This window comes from Chiroxiphia lanceolata, chromosome 8 (genome assembly GCF_009829145.1).
Source record: "Chiroxiphia lanceolata isolate bChiLan1 chromosome 8, bChiLan1.pri, whole genome shotgun sequence".
Classification (NCBI taxonomy): domain Eukaryota; kingdom Metazoa; phylum Chordata; class Aves; order Passeriformes; family Pipridae; genus Chiroxiphia; species Chiroxiphia lanceolata.
Window position 1 is genome coordinate 34,075,678 of NC_045644.1, and position 13,666 is coordinate 34,089,343.

Consider the following 13,666-nt stretch of genomic DNA (forward strand, 5'->3'; position numbering starts at 1 on the left):
ATATCCCTCATTCTGGGAAGTCCACAAAGCAATGAAAGAGCTGAGAGTTCAGGAGTGGGGGAGAAGGAAGGGGGGGAAAAAAAAGAGTTGTTTCTTTTTTGATAGCAATTAGTATCTTTTTGTAGGGCTTGGATACTTTATGCCTGGTTCTAGTGAGTCAGAGACAAATAGCGCTTAAATCCTTCCTTTGAAAACACAAGGCATAAAGGGGTTTATTCTCTCCACCTACTTCAAGGTATTTAACTGAAGTGCTCTGAACAGCCTCTCTGGCATTGCTTGCCTCTCTCTCACTGCCCTGCTAGGCAATTTGGGCTTCTATTACCCACCCAGCACCCATCGCCCACCCGGCACCAATAACCCTTCTGAGGGCTCACTGGGCACGGGCGCTTGTCCCCTGCATCCGTAAGGAACTCACTGGGGTGGTGGGCAATGCAGGATGCCCGGAGCAAAATGCTCCCCAACCTTTTTGATCCTCCTCCCCGCTCCAGCAGTCCTCCTCTCCCATCCTTCTGTCCATCCTGAGCTTCAGTTCTTGCCCTCTCCCTCCCTCCTGGAGGAGTTTTCTCCTTCCCTGCTCTCCCCAGGTTATCTGCTGAATTCCACACACGCCTGCACAGACGGGATCAATCTGAGGCTGCCTCGCCTTCAGCTTATCTCTGCTCCAAATGATTGATTTTCCCTCTTTAAGGGTAATTTGCTGGTGAATTCCATGTATTGCAAAAACCCCTGTGAAATCTAATTCAGCCCGACTGGCAGCTGGCACTTTTGGGAGAGAATACTCGTGCGCCGTCAATTCCCCTTTACAGTTCCTTGCTGTGTAGATCATATTTATAGTGCTCGTGCCTGTCATATGCATATATATGCTCTGGATGATTCATACATTGCACCTGCACACGCATGGGCACATACGATGCCCCTACGCGAGTCTCCGGCGGGAGCTCTGTGCAACAAAGAGCCCACGGCCTGGCTTTGCTTTATTTTAAACTCCCCATTTGTCTTCCTCAATATGCTTATTTTAGAGGATTGTTTCAAAATTATTTTAAAATGTCAGGCCATCATACTGGTGCTCCAGACAGCCTCTGCCCTTTTCTTCCTCTTCGCTCAACCGTGCCGAGGAAAATCAAGTGGAAGCCTGGTGGAAGAGCTGGTTTCCCTGCCATGCCCTGGGAAAGCACACTGCCACCTCCCTTAACATAACTCCATGGATCTCACAGCCATGGGAAACGGGGATTCCCTGAAGGATGCCCTGATGCTATTCCTGCATGGCCAAACCCGTGCCTTCACCCTAAGATGCTGCATCAAGCCACCAGGTGTACAAATGCAGCATATCCAGAAAGGATATCCGTGTGCCCCCATGTCAGCCAGCCCAGGAGCACATGAGCCCTCTGAATTAACATCAAACTATTCCACAGCTTGGGACTCATGTTCTCAACCTGGAAACAAACCTTGCTGCAAAAGCAGATAAGTTAAGGCTTTAATCTTCCGTCTCATACACAGGATTTATTTGTCCCTGCTGATCGACCGCAATGTGAATGACAGGAGAGCTCAGCCCCAGCCTGGGAGTGTCTATACACACTGGTCTTCTGAGGTGTCCAGCTGAGTATAGGCTCAGTCTAAATACTGGGAAACTTCCATGGATTTTCATAAACAGCTCTCAAACGGCTTTGAAAAGGTTTTCAAGGGTCTGCTCTCTATCTGGCAGGGAGAGAAACTCAGCTGCACAGAAAAAAATGCTTTTTTCTTGGTTCACAGAACCCCAGAATGGTTTGGGTTGGAAGAGACCTGAAAGCTCATCTAATCAAACCCCCCTGCCATGGGCAGGGACACCTTCCACTAAGACCAGGCTGCTCAAGAAGGCTGGATCCAAAACCCCATGCAAACCCCGTGTGCTGATTTCTCCTACGCTGAAGTGTTTTCAGTAAGTCGTAGAGAATGCAAAAGGTAAAACCAGCACTCCTGGTTGAACACCTCTTGGCTGTACCCCAGATCTACGCCTGGGGTCATCTCAGCTCAACCCAAATGCGTCCTCTTGAGATGCTCCCCATCCCACCTCGTGCCCTCAGCCAGCTCCTCTTCGGGCAAGACCATGACCACGTTTGGTGGGGGTGACAACTAGGAGTTTGCAAGGGTTGGACTCAGAGGAAGGGGCTTCTCCTTGGAGGCCCCTGCTTAGGCACCCTGTCTGAGAGGTTAATGCCAGCCAGGCTCCAGAAAGGCACTTAAACACAGAGGTATATCCAAGCACAGGCTTTCAAGCATGGTCTTGTGTGGCACATAAATACATTTTCAAGTGCTTTGCTGAGTCGTTTAATCTAACCCCTTCAAAAAGCCATCATTTGAGTTTGTCCAAAACACACCAGAAGAAAGAAAGATCAAAACCTCCACCGTTAAAAAGGGCTATGTGGGCCTGGTTATGAAAAACCTTGTTTAGCAGCCTTGGCAACCCATGCAGTGTGTTTTAAGGGCCAGAGCCAAGTGACACCCCTTTCCCCAGCTATACACAGGCACAACTGGGGTGCAGTGACAGGCAGGCTCCCCAAAACCATCCAACTCTACAGGACCCCTGCCCAGGGCAAGGTCCAGGCATGGGCTGAAGGAATAGTGTTGAATTTTCTGGAGGGGCCAGAACAAGGCTGGGTGGCTTGACTCAAGAAAGAAACCAATCTGCCAACAGATTCTGCCAGGACTTCATGACAAGTTGGGAGGCAGGAGACAAAACTTGAACAAAGTGATCTTCCCAAAGACTCTAGCTTTGATTTCCTGTGTCTCAACCCATCTGCTCTCATTTATTTATCTATCTGCTTTCCCTGGAGATGTGTATACTTCTCTTCCTGTGTTCCCTTGCCCCTTACACAAATGAGTTGTGTCATCTCCAGCATGAAGGCCGTGCTGCTGAAATAGCTTCTGTCAGCCACGTCCTCAGTCACATCCCTGCCTGAAGACCTTGGTCTTTGCCAACACATCCCTCCACCCCTGCACTCACAGAGACACGAGAGAGCCCGGTGCCATCTCAGCTACCTCAAATCCAGATGGTTTATAAAAACCTCACAACTCTCACAAGGTACTTGAGCATCGAAACTATCACTGTCAGGCAACTACCTTCCCTTTCCATAGCTTTTTTACTGGAAGTCTGGGGGTCTTGAGACCTCTAGAAATAAACTGTCTGGGAAGCAGTGCTAGAACAAGCCTGACTGCAGGCATACCCCCACTTCTAGGCATACCCCCACTTCTGTTTCACGTACATATTTGCAACAACCTGAGTATCTTCTCCCCCGTTTTTTCCCCCCCACAGGTGCTACCTCGATGGTTAACCCAGTTGCAAATATACAAGGAAGATCCACCACAGGATAATGCAGAAAAGAAAAACCCAATTGCTTATAACTTTCCACCCTCCAGATATTCCAAGAATCAGCTCTCCTCTGCTTCTTGTCAGTGAAAATAATGCCACGGTCAAAGCAATCTGTGCTATTATGGTGGTCTCTGAAGACATGTACAGTAAAACTCCTTCAGACTCCCTTAGTGCAAGAGGTCCTCTCTCAGCAGTTTTAAAAATCTCAGCCAATTCTTTTGGGGAAATCTCAGGAAGTTAAAGAAATACATCAAAAGAATGGTGTCTATTTTTTGCTGGTGCGATGGGGAAGGCAAGGCTATTTTTTATTCTCCCATTTTAAAATTAGCAAGGCTGAAAAGTGAATTCTTGAATGGGAGTCACTCCAGTAAAATGAGCTTTTAACCAGAAATAATGACAGATACTTCATCCTTCTGGCACAAACAGAAGTGTTACAATGCCCTTCAAGAATGGATCTGCTGACATCTCTCAGAAAGCACGACAGCGGCTCTATTCAGAAACTATCCTAGGCATCTGTCATATCCATATCTTCTTTATTAGCAATTGACATTTTCAAGAAAAAACAGTCTCTTTATCAGCTTAATAGCTCATCTGCACCTCTTCAGGCTGCACTCATAACTCCTGGACAGTGACATCATGTCACAAGTAGATTATTAGTTCTGTGTCATATTCACTTCAGGTGAAAAAAAATGGGATTTCTGGGTGGTTTGACAAGACGGGGTGAACTCCACCCAGGGCTGGGGAATAGCAAATCCATCATCTCTGCCAGCAAAGGCATCTTAAAAGATGCACATTTTAATTGACCCACCGGTATTTTGGGGGCCAGGCGGAGATGTTCCGTTTCCCGCTCCTTGGTGCTATCACATCATTTACCTGAAGCACCAGGAAAACATCCTGATGATGTTTTGCCATGGAGTAACCTGGTCTAGTGGAAGGTGCTCCTGTCCATGGCAGGGGGCTGGAATGAGATGAGCTTTCAAGTCCCTTCCAACACAAACCATTTTATGATGCCATTTATTCCGACAAACCCATTCCCCTCATCTCCCTCTCAGCCCAAAGGGGCTGCAGGAGCCTGTAGCCAGAGCCTTTCTGAGGGATTTCGGAAAGCTCACCATGAGGTGTCAGCACTTGTTTGAGCAGACACCAGGCAGCGTGGCGGGGTTGGAGGGGACTGGCACACAGAGGCAGCCAGACGTGAACTGCACAAGTCAAATAATCAGAGTAATTGAAGGCTGAGAGCCCAGGGCTGGAAAACGTGCTGCAATCCTGAACACGGCACGGATCGGCGCGTGACAAATGGGAGCTCCATTAACATGAGGGACGAACAAGCCTCCAATGCTCCTGGCTTGTTTGCAGTGATGAACTGGTATCCCAGTCCTCCCCATGCTAGTGGGCATCTCCTACACCCTCCCTGACAGTGGCAGCACCCGTCCCTCCCGGGGCAGAGAGCCCAGAGCTCCTGTCCTTCCCTCCCCTGGCAGGTGCCCTGTGAGCCCAGCAGAAAAACTCCTCCTTTTCTGAACCAGACTGCCCGACAAGAGCCCTCAGAAGCAGGCGGGAATCAGCATCCCACAAAATCCTATTTTCTGGCTCTCAGAGGCTGTACAATCCTGACTGCATTAAAGCTCGTGCCATGCCTGGGCCCAGGGGAGGGAATCTGGACTCGAGGTACCCAGCAAGCAGAGCAACGCCAGCAGTAAGAGCTGAAGAAGTGGGTGTCAGGACATAACCACGAACCTCGTCACAGGCTCACCAGTGACTCAACCTCCCCTGCACCCCCCAAAACCACACCAGTGCTACCCTGCAAAGGAGAAACAAAAGCTCCCGCGGCAGGGCATATCTCACCTCATCCTTGTCCTGCACCTGGATGAAGAGGGGAAGGGCAAAGCCCACCTGGGCCAGCTCTGGAATGGCCACGCTGTACTCGGAGCTGTTGAACTCAGGGGCGTTGTCGTTGAGGTCAATGACCAGGATGTTGAAGGTGGTGGTGACGGTGGCGTTGGAGGGTGTACGGTCATCGTTCAGCTCTGTCCCCTGCCAGGAGAGAAACCAAGGGAGCCTTTATTTTTCCAAAAGAATAAATGTAAAAGAAGGTGTGCGTGGTGCGTGTCATGATGAGAGACTCCTGCAGCTTCTTCTTCCTCCACTCTGCCATGAAAGGACACTCAGTTGGCTCTGACACCGCTGACCCATTAACACACAGAGATGTTGGCCCAGCTCTCCCACCACCCCTATGTCAGGCCCACAGCACTCTCACAAACCTTCCCAGGGGCTTAATATTTCCCTTGGGATGGCTGTGGCCAAGTTCTCACTTGCCTATATCATCTGGAGTCACACTGAAGGACAAGAAGGAGCCACAAGCATTTAAACAAACAAACAAACAAAAAAATCCCTTGTGAGATGTAGGGGACAGTCCACAAAATAAGGGAAGGCAGGATGGAGCAAAAGGCACTCTTGTTCTCCCCTCTGCAATCCCCTGAGGTGGGACCAGGAGTAGGGAGCCAGCCACCATAGTACTACTGAAGGGACACAAAACTAGGGCATAGAGGAAAAGAAGATTTAGACCTTAAAATAGGTTTGGCAATATGTGTCTAAATACAGAGCTGAGTCATGACTCCACATCACACCTCTGTCTCAAGAAGGACTTTAATTTTGCCTTCCCAAAAGGAAAAAGTGCAGATTTTATTGCCAGAGAAGCAAGACTCGTGAAACAGCCTTTTCAAGCCGAGTCCCTCCTCTTGTCCTTTGGATAATCTTGCTTTGCTGTGGGCATGGAAAAGCAACGCTAACACGACCCACACGGCTCATTGCTATTCACCGCTTCTGCACACAACAGCAGAACACGCTGATCCCTACGAGGAGCAACCCAGCTGTATTTTCACTGCGTGCTCCAGGGCAAGAACAGCAGAGAACATTTTGGGTCCTGGGGATGTGGGACACAGAGAGCTGGCACTTGCAGGAGGATGCGAAGTTTGTGGGGAGAGGAAATAGAAATCCATTGGATCAACAGAATATAGTTGGAACTCCATTACCGTGCAGGGAGGAAAACGGGCAAGTTTTCAGACTCACAAACCATTCCAAGATTAAGCAGATATTTTTGTCCCTATTAAAATCAGAAAATCCTCCCTTTCTCCCTTTTTGAAACTATAAAAGCCCAAAGGAAGAGATACCAGGGATGGAGATCTCTTCTCCATGCACAAAGCCCCAATATATGAGCTGTGCCCAGGACCAAGAGGGGTGATTTCCTGTCCCTCTGCCCTGGCTCCAACAAAGCATCACACTTGCCAAAAAGAAAGGAGCTGTGTTGGCTGCCTCCCTCCCAGTCAATGACCCTTCCTATGCTTCTGCTGATTTTCCCCCACCCCAGCTCAGAAGAATCCATACTTCTTAATGTGTTTCCAACCAGCTGCCCAGCTTGGTATTGATTTTAATTACAGGGCTGCGAGCAGAGCCAGGGAGCCGCTCTCAGGTGGGGCTGGAAAACCATGCTCCAGTGCCTTTCCTTGACAAGGTAACTTCCAGCATCGCTCCCTCCCTGTAATGGGCAGGCACACAAGATGCCTGCTGACATGACAAAATGTCATGTTTATCCAGGGCTTTGTGGGGGGAAAGGTAGGAAACAGGAAAAAGGAGTCACAATTTAAGTGCCTGAATGCGTCTGGTGCTATTTGCAATCCCAGGTATCTGGGACACAACCACAGGCAGATCTACTAGGAGAGCAGGTAGGACACCAAAAACACCCTTATATGTCCACACAGACTCCATCATGTTTTGGGCCACCAGACAAGGGGGCTGTGTTTAACATCTCACTTGGCTTCACCAGCACATCACAGCTCTGCATGCCCATGAAAGCAACGTGTCCCAGGCTTGCTCCTCCTCCTCAAAGGAGTTGTCCCTAGGCAGGATGCCCTCCCCATCCTGCTCCTCTGGTGCGCCTCTCTGCTGGAGGAGATCTCACCTTCACTGTGAGGATGAATCCAGAGCTGTAGAAGGGGTTTTCCCGGTCCAGGGGCCCGTTCAGGGTTAAGGCCCCACTGATGTAGTCCAGTGCAAAGATGCTGTTGGTGTTACCTGAGGAAAAATAACAGGCAGTGTGAGCACAAGCACAGCTGATCCCAAAAGGTGCTGGGGGTAATGCAGGGAGGGAAGCAGGAGGACACGAGCTCCAAGCTGGGCACAGGATGCAGTGGGCTCTGCAAACCTGGCACATCATCCCAGTGTGCTTTAAAATGTCATGGCTGTAACAGTCCTCTCCTCCCTCACCTGCCCTAGCTCAGGGTTGAAAATGGGGCTCTTCTTTCATCAGCCAAAAGCTGCAAATGCTGGAGGCAGCTGAAGAATTTCAAAGGGCTTTAGTTATTAAAATATGCAGCAGCAAAGCCGAAAGCAGAGCCAAAACCAGGTGCTCCCCTGTGAACGAGCACCTGCATTCACAGGGTACCATGACCCTGGCACAGCCTCTCTCCTAAAATACAAGAGTTCAGGGATATCAGTCCAGGTTAGTCAGAGGAAGGCGCAGACAGAACAAGCTCACAGGTAATTCTCCACATAACAAGCAGTGGTTTAACTGTGGGGCCTCTTGCCAGAGGATGCTGAGGATGATACAAGCCCATCTGATTTCAAGGAGAGGCTGCAGAGGTTAAAGAAAAAAATTCTATCAAGTAACAGAGAAGCCACACACAGCTCAGGAATTTTCTTAGCTGGATTATTTGGAGCCAGGGAGAGTATTAGCAAAGTACTGTAGGCACTTGCCCTGCTTTTATGCTCCTGCCAGATTTGTTGACCCCATGGCCCTTTGTTTTCATCTGCTGGAGCCAAATTTGGCCCCTCTGCCTGTCCTTACAGGCAAGTAACCAGACAGGGTGCCATGGAGGGCTGGGCTGCCTCCACGGACCATCTCAGCTTGACTCCTCCTCTAGAATTAGACACTCAGAGAGGATTAAGAAACACTCGAGTATCATGGCCAGCAGATCCTAAAGGGACTAATGTCCTGCTGTGGGAATGACTTTGTGGCAACTCCAGGTGCTCCCTCTGTCAGCCAGACAAAAGCAAGCAGTTGGTATGTGGAGCCTGGAACACCTGACACCAGCCTGACACAAAACCAGAGGAGGTTGCTGAATTAGTGATGACCAAGGAGGAGGTTATATACAGGCGTACAGCCACCCACACCACTCCCCCCATCATCTCATGGCATCCAAAAAGCCCTGATGTAGCCCCAAACGGGAGCAAGGAAACCCTGCAGGTACACTCCAGTCACCCCAGTCAAAAATAACCAAAAAATAAATCCTGTCTTCTCAATACATCTCAGCGTGAAGGAAACTCACACAGCATTTGTCATTTCCCTGGAAGGGAGCTGCAAGACAGATCTGCTGCCACAGAAAGTTGTTTCCCATCATTCAGTATCCACCTCGCTCCCTCCTGATTCCTGTTTGAGCAGAGCTGCACCTTTCCTGGGATGGCCAAAGCCTCCAGGTCTGTCCATCCTGTCCCTCCCACTCTGGGAGCCACCCTGGCCTCTCCTCTCTCTCGCAGAGCCCTGAGTGCCATAACACCTTTCTCCCCCATTACCAAGCTGTTACAGCTTCCTCTCGGAACGAATTCCTCCCGTTTCTGTCCTTGGTCCTCTCTTCTCTCCATCTGAAATGCCCCATTGACCACTCGCCAGCTTAATGAACTGGCACACGTCTACTTAAAATATTAGCAGCAGTCTTGTTTTTTTTTTTAATCTTTTCCCCCTGTACATGAAGATCTCTAATCTTCTCCCTTGGACAATTCCCCTCTTTCCATCCTGACTTCCCACCTTTGCTATGTAATTTATGGTTGAGTCTTTAGGAAGCTTCTTCCAATATCAGCTTTGAAGGACACTCCACAAGATGGATTGTACAGTGCTCTGAGGCATTTAAATGCTCCAGGAAGCCAGGCTGCCAACATTTCTGCATCGGGGCCATCTCCCCCTAACATGAAGTGTAATGAAATGTGGAGACCAATGGAATTTAGTGGAATTGGGTCAATAGGACAGGAATTTGACTAAACACAGCACTGAGTTCTGTGCCCTAAAGATGGTTATGAATTTCGTATTTGAACACAGTAATTTTTTGAAGGATGGACAACTAAACTCTAGACCCAAAGGCCCCCCCAGTCTGCACATCAGAGGCTTTTCTCTAGCTCAGCCTCCCCAACACTATCAGCCATGCATTTGATGCCCACTGGGGTGACCTTTGAGCTCCAGAGAATTCCTGGTTTTCCAAATTAGTCTCTGAAGGGAAAGTGGTGTCTCCAAACTCATCCCTCAGAGGCCTTTCCTAATCTCCTCTACAATACCTCTCCAACCACCACTTTGTTATCTCTCTGAGCAGTGATCCCTGCTGAAGCACTCACACTGCCAAACAAGGCACATTCTCCCAAGGTATTTTCTTTGCAAAAATCTCTCTAATCATCTTCACATGCCCTCACTTTCCACAGAGCAAGTGGGGAAAAAAACAAGGAGGGGGGAAAATTAGCCAATTTTGCCTTTCCTCCCCCCAGTCTCTCATTCTACCCACCTCTATTTTAGTTCTCCTCCACCCTGGCTCTCCCATTATCTCTCCAGGAACTAAATGAGCTTTAAGGTCCCTGACAACCCAAACCATTCTAGGATTCTGAGGAGACCAAGGACTTAATTTCTATGCCTCTGGTTTGAGAAGGGAGTCCAAGACTCCTCTCTGGTTTCTATGAAAGAGAGGCTTACATGTTCTCCACCTCCTTCTCCATCCAGAAAAGGATGTGGCACATTCACAGAGAACCTGATGACCCAACTCCATTGCAAAGAGCAAGCAAGGATAAGGAACAAACAGGTCCTTCATCAGCAAAGGAGGAGCTCTCCTTTTGAGTGCTAGGACAGCAAGGATGCCCTTAAGGAGAGCAGGGCAGGAAGCAGAAAATAAATGTGAGGCTGCCTAGGAGGCAGCATTCATGGAGAGGGACACCTCTTGGGAAGGCAGGCTCCACTTCTACCTCTCTGCTACTATTGCAAACTAGGGAGCTGGACACTGCACAAGGTAGGGGACACCAGGAGAGACCAGAGGTGGGGCGGAAGTTAAAGGATGGGAAGGGAAAGGCTGAGCAGCAAAAGGGAGCACGGAGAGAAGGAAAACAAGGCAGACAATGTTTAAAATACTCAAAAAGACAGAGGAAAGGTGTGAACAATGACAAGAAAATAAAGATGAGCTTTGGGGCTGCAATATGAATCCATTTCTGGCAGACTTGTTGCTCCCACTTGGCAAGGAACAGTCTTGCTCACAACATACAAGCCCAACTCCTTGTTATGGGTAACAACAGAAGGAAAACTTTCCCATCTGTCTATCCGTGCACAGATACAGGAACAGCAGCAGCTCCTGCATACAATCCACAGCCAGACTGGGGACTGGGAAGGCAGGGACTGACAGGATGCTTGGTTGGGAGCAATGGAATGGATCGCAGTAGCCCATTCACAGTGTTTTTCCAGGCTCATTGAGGAACGGATGGTGGCATAGGCATCATTTTGGAGAAACACTTCTATAACGAGAGGTTTTATAGATGAGGGCCATAATGTTTAATTGCCCTCAGCCAAGCTCTCACAGTTTAAAAAGGCCATTAAAAGTACTGGCTCAAACCCAAAAGGGGGGGGGGGGAAAGGAAAAGGGGAAAAAAAATGTCTCCTCCTTCCTCTCTACCCCTTTGGCCCTTGAGCGTTGTTCAAATCCCTACAAGACAGAGATACAGCTGCTGCCCAGCTCTAGTGAAGAGCTACTGTGCAGGAAAGTCCCACGCAGAATTTTCCTGCCCACCTCTACATAAAGGGCTGCTCATATCAGGAAGCTGCATCCTGGAAAGGCCCGGGGCTTGCTGAGCCACTGAACTTGGAGCGGATGACTTTCATGGGAATGTGAAAGGGGAACCCATCACACACCTTGTGCTGGATAATTTATTAACCAAAATGTGCTCCATCAGGGCTCCTCAGCTCTGAAATAGATGCTGTTGGATGTGGTTCACAGAGTCAGCAACAGACACAGTTATTATCGTACAAATAGCCCATCAGCTGCCGTGACCACCTTGCTGCTCTTCACCTTGAGTGTCTGCCCCTGGGCTGTATGCAGGGGAGCCAGGGCAGGTACCTTGCCCTGGGCTTAAATTCAAAGGCAACAAGTTATTTCCACAGGAAAAGGGGTTATTACTACCTGAGCTGTGCATGAGATCAAGATGCTCTATGAAACAGTGAAACAGTGCCTGTTTCTCCTGCTTGGGACTTTGGCTTGCTGTTCTTCTCAGAAGATGCAGCTCTCTGGGCCAAGGGATCCGAGCCCAAAGCTGTGTGCTGGCACTCCTCTGCATGTTTTTAGTATCTTCCTCAAAAGATTTAATTGTGTGTTCCAGCACGAGCAGCAGAACTTCTGATTTTGATGAGCCACAAAAGCAGCTCGGATTAAATGCTCGCGTGGTTCCCTTTTTTAGAACTGAATGAACAGTTCAAGGAAATAAAAGGAGACAATTATCACCTGAGGTGCAATCCCACTCCCAGATTCCCTGGGAGTTGTGGCCGGGCCCTAGAGAGGAGAACAAAGCCTACAGAGTTTCTGCTCTCAGTGTAATTCTTCACACAAAACAATGCTGCGTTCCGGACCACAACCACCATTCTCGGACCATTCACCATTCCACACCACCGAAAATGTGCTTTTCAACATAAACCTCACATCTCCAGGCTCAACACCTTTTCAAAAATCCTCCATTAAAAGCCATCTCAGAACCAGCTTTCTCCAGCGCTGACATGAACAGAGACAGTGCAGGTTCATCCTACTCCAGTGGTTGCCGATCCCAGAATGGTTTGGGTTGGAAGAGACTCGTTCCAATGCACCTGCCATGGGTAGGAACACCTTCCGCTAACCCAGGTTGATCAATTGTGAATACACATTAAATCCCGAGAAGTTATATAGGAAGTCCCAGAAATTAAACAGAAAATACACTTTTGTTTCCTATTTACACATAAAAGGGAATGTATAGTTTTAATTACCGAGGGCCATTTGCTAGGGGACCACCTGCCACGTCAACCATTATCCCAATCATATCTCTTCCCAGTGATTTCTGGGTTGCCAGGGAGCCAAAGCCAGATGCCAATGTGACGACAAAACACCATTAGGAGCGTGGAGGAAGATGGGGAGCAACCGAGCCAGGAAAAGAGGGACTGTGACCACACCATCATCTCTGCTTTGTGCTGTCTCATCCCCTTGCATTGGCAGGGTGGGAAAAACAGCTTCTGATGGATAGCTCAGCGCAAGGCACTTTTCCACCCATCAGCATGTCCTCCTACAGAAATGTTCTGCTGTGATGCCTGCCTTTAAATCATGCTGTAAGGCCCTCCCAACAGGTGTAATTTATGAGGACTTCAACACCCTGGTAGTTCACCAAGTGAGTCGAATGTGGGAAAAAGCTGGCACAATGTAGACAACGGGAATACTAACGTGAGCAGGTCCTATTTCCAAGGATTCTCCCTGATGTCCAGGTTAAGGGACTCAGGGCGGTGGTTTGCTTTGCCCCTGTCTTCTTTATTAAGTTAGGTCCAACTATAAAGGGCAATGTCAGCAGCTGAGAGCTTGGAGACTTCTTTGGCCACTTAACCTTGCCTCAAAGAATTCGTGCTGCACTTTCAAAAGGAAGGCGTCAGGGCACTCTGGATCTGTTAAGACCATGGGAAACATGTTCTGAGAGCTACTGCACTGATTTTTATTTATATAAATGTATATAATTCATATATATTTATTTATTTTATATATGACATTTTATTCCTTAGCAGAAGAAAGGTGGAGGACAATTCTTTTCAGCTTCCCTCCCGCTTTTGTAACTCACACTTCTATCGCATTGTGCAGACAATGATTTTTAACACCCTCCCCCTGGGATGCACCAGCTTTAGGAAGGGAGCACTTTGCCAGAAACTGCATCAGTCTCCTAAATCAATCCACTTTGGGGGAAAATAAACCCCACTGTAAGGGTTTGTGGATAGCCCTGAGGACCAGCTCACTGACTGAAAGCCTCACGTTCACTGCCCTCTCTCCTGAAGGACTCTCCAAGCCCCAGGAAGGACGTATGGATTGCCCTTGTGCAATCCCCCATTGCCCATCCATCACCACACCTGAAATGTGTCAGGCAGGCAGAGACTGACATTCGGGACCCTTTCCCTTGGTTAACCCTTTAGTGCCTGCACAAGCAGCACAGGTCACCTTCACATCCTCATGCTATCCTGGAAATCAATGAAGCCCAAAGTTTACCACGAGCGAGCTACATGTGAGACAACGCGATTTCCTAACA

General features: G+C 48.7%; 1 protein-coding gene across 1 annotated transcript in view; it reads right to left on the reverse strand.

Moving 5' to 3' along the window:
- The window catches only part of CDH23 (cadherin related 23), a 194,783-nt gene that overhangs the window by 81,646 nt on the left and 99,471 nt on the right, over positions 1-13,666 (reverse strand). The window contains exons 10-11 of the mRNA XM_032695417.1: positions 7,308-7,420; positions 5,195-5,383 (exon numbers count right to left, since the gene is read on the reverse strand). Coding sequence (XP_032551308.1) covers positions 5,195-5,383; positions 7,308-7,420 — 302 coding nt within the window. The remainder of the gene's footprint in view (positions 1-5,194; positions 5,384-7,307; positions 7,421-13,666) is intronic.